Raw genomic sequence first — 8,153 nt, forward strand, 5'->3', positions numbered from 1 at the left:
CCGATTTGGACAACATTATTAACGGCTTTGAAGCAAGAAAAAATGCAATTGCATTTGGGTATTATCTCATATTTTGAATCCACTTCGCAACACAATCAAATGTATTCATTGACATCTACATGTGCAATCTCTTGAATGCACTTTATATATCCTCAAATGAATTTGTAATTTTGTAAGAGACACTTTAAGAGTCAATGGTTATAAGTGCACTTGTATACGTTAAAAAATGCGCATTGCTTTAATCGTTAGACTTTTTGAACTACTCTCTTTAGCATGCAATTGATTCTCACCAGCCTAGGTTAAGGTTTTACAAAGATTCCCAACAACATGCTTGGCCAAAGAGTAAAGAATCCAGCAAAAGAGGCAAAACTCATGAGATTCCTCATTAAACAAGACAGACACATAGGCAACTTGCAAGCCATTCTCAACATTTATGATTCAACATCAAAATTCAACATTTAACTTGTTAAAGGTCAAGAAAACACTGTAATCATAATTCCTAACTAGGAATATATGATTTGGATTTTCAGTCATGTTTAACATAACAATAGAGAAAGCACAAAGAGGATAAAAGATGTGAGGGAGATAATGGGGAAAGCTAAATCCAATCATTTTTACCAAGAATGAGTATAGAAGTTAAGGCAAATAAACTGAGATAGAGATATGGGTAAGACATTATTATCAAAATGGCTTTAAATTTCACTATTAGATTATCAGATCCATCTCAAATTTCAGATCAGATGAAGTAATAGAAGAAGATTTGGTTCTGTCATTTCACCAAAAAACCGGAACAAGAGAGAGATATCCAGCAGCGCTTTCAAACAGACATGTGTCCAACTCTAAGTCCAGTAAAGAAAAACAGAACAGAAAACAGAATAACAGAGAATCTCACTGCCTAATTACTTTATGTATTGAGACATCCATTTGAAGCCTTCTCCATAACCCATCTTGCGGACTATGCTGCACATGAATACCTCGAGAGGGCGAACATTGGAATCTGCCAGGTTCACCTTTCCCTTGCCAGTGGTGATGCCTGTCAACCCCATGTGGTAACGCAATTCATCTTCAGAAGCAGCATATGGGATGTCGATCTTATTGCCCAAAATCAGAAAAGGTACATTGGCCAGGGACTCATCAGAGAGGAGAGCATCCAACTCTTTCTTCGATTCTGCAAATCTTTCTTTATCATAGGCATCCACCAAATAAACAACCGCATCCACCTTCACATAAAACGAACATTATATACAACAAGCAATCAAGCATGAGACATTGAAATGATAATTTGCACTATTGACTAATGGGGGAAATACATTTGGTAATTGGCAGGTCAAACGCAGAAAAAATCAATTGTAACACGATTCCACAATGTCAACTATTGAAATGAAACGGGGCACGAGATATATCATATATTGCTACAAACTGCTTAATTCCAGGGATTTCATATTACGTCAAATACTAAGTGAGAAACTAGAACACTGCAAAAGACAAGATATTAACACAATCAAACACACCGATTCTAACTATAAATATATTTTTTGGGTCTATCTTATGGATCAAATTGTTCTCTCCCCTTTTGCCTCTCTATTCTCAAGCTGTTCTTTCCCTTAAATATATAACCAATTATGAGCACATACAGAAACACACAATAGTATCTCCTCTAAAAACAACTGACACAGTTCAAATCTAGGGGGTGAAGTATCATTCAAACATGCTATTAGCAAACCAGGAGCGAGAAGGAAACAAACAGAAAATACCTTAGCATAATAGTCTTTCCAAACACGGCGAGCGATCTGATGCCCTCCCAAGTCAAAAGCTTTGAACTTGATTTTGCCAATACTCAGCTCCTCTGATGTTGGGTATTGTGTTGGTTGATGTTGAACCAATCTCTGCCCAATTCCAACATTTCAAAATAAAAAGATCTAATCACTCAAAAACCCATTAACCAATAAGATATGATAACCAAAGAATCAGTAATATCTCATCCCCTAAACAAATTAAATAAAAAAAAAATTATAGCTGAAGAATTTATTTTTCCATAGGAAATATGAAATGGAAAAGGTCATTTCACTCTTCTCTACAAAATCAGACAATTTGAGAAATAGAAAAATAACTAAATCCTATTCCAACCAAATTAAAGGAAATATACAACCAAACATCCAAAATTTCCTGAAAAAGTCGCTGGTGTTTCAATCCAAATAGATAATCAAAACCCAAACGAATATTTATAACAAACCAATTAAACCTAAAACTGAATAAGATGTAACCTAATCACCATAAGGCTCTTCACACAGGAAATGGTGTAAATTCTACAGTAGCGAGTGACATAGGTTCAGATATAAAAATATCAAAGCGAACATGAATTTACAAAGAAGAGAAACAGAAAAGGGAAATTAGAAAGGGAAATGAAAAGACCTCATCTTTCAACATATGGAGCAAGGTGGTTTTCCCGGCATTGTCGAGGCCCAAGAACAAGATCTTGGCCTCCTTCTGCCAGAGCCCAAGGGATGCAAGAATTCCGTAGAACCAATCGACCAAGAACATCTTTCCTTACCTAAGCTACGATCCGATTGCGAACGAAGCTCCGATCCGAATAGCAGACCCAAGGAATCAAGGAAGGAGGAGAAAGAAGCAGAAGAATGAAAAAAAAGGAAAAAAAATCTACAAAGGCAGCGATTGGATCGATGCGTAGATCGACCGATAAACGATCTACCAGCGCCGCATTCGGATTGTCTTTCGATTGATTCAACGATAAAACTCGAAACGCTTATAGAATGTGGAAATATGAAACGTTTGTACGTATAGATGGCCAACCCCAAACACTGTGTGGGCCCCACAAAGGAGGTAGATTCCAGGGGCCTGGGGTGGCAAATTATGGCAAATTATATCGTGGACCAGGTGCACCGCAAATTATGCTGCGCAACCGTGTGCATCATGTATGGTGCACACTGTTGCAAAAATGATGTCGTTTTGATTAAAAATGCGCATCTCACTTAAAAAAAAATTCAGGTTCAATTTTTGATAAGAGTATTTTTTTTGTGCATAATTTGAATTATATATCCACAAATTCATAACTATATATCTACAGTGAATGAATAACACAAAATTCAGAATGAATAAACTAAATATCCACAACGAATGAATTAAATATCCACAATGAATGAACTAAAAATCCACAATGAATGAACAATATAATGCTTTTGAGGGGAATCGAAACTGATATTTTTTTTTTAAATGGGATGCGCGTTTTTAGTCAAAACGACGTCGTTTTGCAACCGTGTGCACCATGCATGGTGCACACGGTTGCACAACATAACTATTGAGGGTGCACAATTCATTGTGCTCCCTGGTCCAAAAAGATATCGTTTTGTTCTTATTCATTAACTATTTTTTTTTTTTTTTTGGAAATCACGTTTTCCGTTTCTGCCGTTAATTTCTTTTAAAAAAATTCATTGTTTCGTATGTACAAAATTGTATAGTAGAATATGTATGTGTTTTCCCTAATATAATATTGTATAAATTAAGTGGTTGTGGTGCAAGTAGAAGATTAAGTCAGTTAGTCATTTAATCTGTTAGGCAACTCAAGACATTCAGTTAAGCTTTAACTGAATATCTGCCTATGTTGATGGCATGTAGGCTTCTAAGCAAAACAGTCCTCCCACAGCTCCCGTGTTCAGTATACACGCACCATCAGGTATTCGGGAGAGAAGTAGTAGACAAAACTATTCTGCAGGTTTACCCCAACTATGGCAAGGGATATTCGGATGATCCTGAAGCTCTCGCTACTACGAGACAGGTTACTCGTTACTACAGTTTATGTTAGTCAATTTATTATCTAACAAAATACACATAAACTCCTAAACATAATACACATCATCATAAGTCTACGAAATATCATTTATGTATACTGAGGTACAGAATTTAAATTCAAAAATGTACAAAATTGTATGAGCAAATTACACTTTTGGTCCTATGACTATAGCGGGCGTGTTAATTTTGGCACGTGACTTTTAAAACTAACAATTTAGTCCTTTAACTATTTTTTTTAGCAGATTTGGTCCTCCGACCAAATCACCAGTGGAAATTGGCCGAAAAAACGTAAACTTTTTTTAAAAATTTATTCATAGGGGCAAAATGGTCATTTTACATTGTAAAAAGAAAAAGGAAAATTATTTGTTTCCTTCTTCTTCGCGTTCCAGTTGATGCAATGACGGGGGAAGCAGAACTATGATGAACTTGGCTTACGTAAAGCCTTTCCGACGACGACGAAGCATGTCTGACGGCGAACATCGCATACCAGTTGCTGTCCGGAGATTTACGTAAAGCCTGTCCGACGACGAACTTGGCTTCTCGGGATCGGTTTGACGGTGGCGACTCCGACACCAGTTGATGGCCTTCCGGCAAATGCCATTGATCGACAAACACCCTCCCTTTCACACAACTCTGCAAATCCGGCATGTGCGGCGGCGTAGATGAGTGGAAATTTTGCCGCCATACTCGAAGCTCAGGATGAAGAAATTCTCATCTTCAAGCTCCAAGTAAGTGGGAAATCCGCGAAAGCTGCAAGCTCGCAGATTCTTCTCCTTCATGGACTTCATCTCCCTCAGAGGATCCATGGAGTTCATCGACTGGCTTCTCGCAATGGCTTTATTAGGGTTTAACTCCGCTCTGGGCATGGATCCCCGACAAGAAATTATGCGACAGACTGAGTCGCCGGAGGCGAATCAGGTTCACGAGTGACGCCGGAATCCGGCCGTCGAAGTAATTCCCAGAGAGATCAAGCATTTGAAGGTATGGGAGGTTCCAATAAACAGGCGGGAGTGAACTGGAGTATCCCCAGCGATCAAGAACAACCTCGGTGACACGCGCGGCCGAGGAAACAAAAAAATCGCACTGGAACCCGCAGGTAAACTTCTCCGAAGTATCCCCAGCAATCATTAACGCCGTTCTTTAACAATTAAAATGACTAATTTACCCCTCCTAATATTTAATTTAAAATGACAAATGTTTTTTCGGCCAATTTCCACCTGTGATTTGTCCGGAAGGACCAAATCTGCCAAAAAAAACATAGTTAAAGGACTAAATTGTTAGTTTTAAAAGTCATGTACTAAAATTAACATGCCCCTATAGTCATAGGACCAAAAGTGTAATTTGCTCAAAATTGTATAGTTGAATACACATAAACACTTGACATAATACACATAAACACAAGTCTAAGAAATATCATTTCTATCTAGTGAGGTATGGAATTTAAATTCATATTGTACAGAACTATATAGCTGAATACACATAAACACAAGTTTTAGAAACATCATTTATGTTGACTGAGATATGGAGTTGAAATTCACAATGTACAGAGCTGTATAGTACAATACACATAAATTTATCAAGGACCTTGTGGTCCAATAATACCAAGTTGAACTCCCACATGGGAAGTTGTGGGTTCGAGCCTCGGTGGAGGTGTTATTGACTGTAGTTCTATACAGATACTGTGGACGGAATAAATACACATAATCATAAGTCTTAGTAATGTAACGGGATTGGACGGACGGAACGGTGCCCGTCGCGTCAACTCCCCACCAACAAGCTCAAACTGAAGGAAACTGACAACATGGATGCAAATGATCAAGTGTCTCAAACTGATGCACCTTAAGTTAGAAAATAATGCACCTTACCCTTTAAACATAAGGTAACACTTGTGTGAGACCATCTCACGGGTCTCAATTGATCTCACGGATTGAGACTCGTGAGACGGTCTCACACAAGTTTTTGCCTTAAACTAGAAAGTGACGCACATTAAGCTTTAAACATACGTATTTTAAGCTATAAACTTACACACATTAAGTTATAAACTTACGCACCTTAAGTTTTAGACTTAAGCAACTTAAACTTTAAACTTAGGCGCCTAACGCTATAAACTTACACACCTTAAGCTATAAACTTACGCACCTTAAGCTTTGAACTTATATACATTAAGCTTTAAACTTACGCACCTTAAGCTGTGAGCTTACATAAATAACTATAATGCCACCGCGTTTTTTTTTAATTGTTCTTCATTTTGGACTATTGATTTTGACAAGATCAAAGGTTGTGATTAATCTATACGTTTCACCCAGGAGAAGCTTCGCGCGCGTGCGCGCACACACACACATACACACACACGTGTGTGTGTGTGTGTTCTTCTACCCATGAGAATTAGTGTTTAGGTGTGATTATGTGGTTTAATCCACACCATCCAAATTTTTAATTGCGCGGGCATGATTAAACATGTGGACTCTTAAATTAAGGAATTTAATTGAAAAACTGTCCACCACTCAAAAAAGCTTCAAATAATAAATATATCAAAAAAATTATAACCATCAGATATAATAAAATCAACAATCACAATTAGACCACACATCGTTACATCCACACCTAAAGACTAGTCTTTATATATATATATATATATATATATATATATATATATATATATATATATATATATATATATATATATATATATATATATATATATATATATATATATATATATATATAAGCAAAATCTAATAAATAGAAAAAATCATATATAAAAATTAAGCACCAATACATTCACCATAGAATCAGATAAATATCTTGTGAATGTTGAAGAGTTTGAACCTGAAAGAGATGTAAGTGTTGTACTAGTGATAAAGAAGTGTTACAATAGGGAGAAAAAAAAGCTTAAATAAATTTTAGATGTGATTGGGGTCAAATAGGAAATAGCAAATTTAGCTTATTCATGAGAATTCAATAATAGCCTAATATCAGGGGGCCTTGGAATCGATATTCCCCTTGCAATGGGAGTAGCTCATTTCCCGGAACAAAAAGCATTACCAAACGGAATAGGCTTGTTCCCCGAGAATGTCATTCCATTGCAGGCCTATTTGAATCAAACATGTTGTTATTATATTAAAAAGTATAGGTTTATAACTACTTTATCAACCAATTGAAACACAAAGAGACAATATCGCATCCACTGAAGCTTGATTCCACAACCTCCCACTTAAGGGAGTAACTTGGTGTCATTGGACCACAAAGTCCTTGACAACTTCAAATTTTATTTAATTTTCAAAGAATTATTAACTTTTTTTTGTTAATTTTAACCAATCACCCCCTATTATCCTCTATCAAATTTTATTGGAAAAAAATTATCAAAGGGTTCGTCAACGTTACTCCCCGAGTCGGGAGCATGAACCTCGACCCCCGAGCCTACGAGAGATCTCGTGACCTCAAGGTCAGCCGTGGTGGCCTCAAGATGTGTGAGTCAAATTAAGTCATCATTAAAGGTCAGTGAAGTGAAGCTTTTGGCCAAGGGCCCCCATGGCTACGAGATTGAAATATTGGAGAGGTTAGATATGTAGGGAATCCCCACAAGGGATGGTAACTTCGGTGTCGGGTGGGGGAGTTTGTCGAGGTTGGACACATTATCAAAATATATTAGGGCATCCTCAATAGTGGGATTGTTGAGAAAATTTTGTATGTATGATTAGGAAAGAGAAAATGGGAAGAAATAAAAAATAAAAAAAAATAAAAAGAAAAAAATAAAACAAAACAAAATAAGAAAAAGGAAATTAAAAAAGCAAAAAACAGACTTTTCAAAAACAAAAAGAACCTGACGCATCAGCTAGCGCGTGCATTGCACACACCTGACTGGGCATCCTTGTGCGCGATACGCGCACTTTCAATTCCTTCTTTACTGTTTTGCAGGACCCACAAAAAACTCACAATTTGCAGGAGGAGCTCACACATTCTCCCTCTTCCCACTCTTTCCTCCATCTCATTCATTTCTCCTCAAAATCTGATCCAAAATCCGCCTAATGGGGATGCTCTCCGAAGTTCTCAAAGGTCAATTAAATCTAGGAATTGGTCAAGTGGGATTTTGTGCATAAAGGTGCATGGAGAATGACAAGGTTTAATAGTGAGACTTGGGGGAGAGGAAGTGACTTGTGGAGTTCCCAAGGCCATTATAGAGTAATTGAATGTGCACAACTTATATGTTAAATCTCATAACAAGATCAACAATAATTATGTGAATCAAATTCTGAATATGCCACCCAATCGAAATTTTAGGGCATTTGATCTTATCATAGCAATTTAGAAGAAAAATGATTTACACATTTCATAAAGATCAAAGA

The 8,153-nt window shown here is 36.9% G+C and overlaps 1 protein-coding gene across 1 annotated transcript; it reads right to left on the bottom strand.

The window, feature by feature from the left end:
- Nucleotides 1-678: 678 nt before the first annotated feature.
- Nucleotides 679-2,838, bottom strand: LOC109182230 (GTP-binding protein SAR1A). Its single transcript, XM_019332341.1, has 3 exons — nt 2,413-2,838; nt 1,755-1,886; nt 679-1,220 (listed from the first exon to the last, which is right to left on the bottom strand). Exons 1-3 carry the CDS (start codon nt 2,539-2,541, stop codon nt 900-902), a joined length of 582 nt encoding a protein of 193 aa, XP_019187886.1. The 5' UTR covers nt 2,542-2,838; the 3' UTR covers nt 679-899.
- Nucleotides 2,839-8,153: the final 5,315 nt, after the last annotated feature.

The sequence above is a fragment of the Ipomoea nil genome, unplaced genomic scaffold (assembly GCF_001879475.1).
Source record: "Ipomoea nil cultivar Tokyo-kokei standard unplaced genomic scaffold, Asagao_1.1 scaffold1043, whole genome shotgun sequence".
NCBI classification, from domain to species: Eukaryota; Viridiplantae; Streptophyta; class Magnoliopsida; order Solanales; family Convolvulaceae; genus Ipomoea; species Ipomoea nil.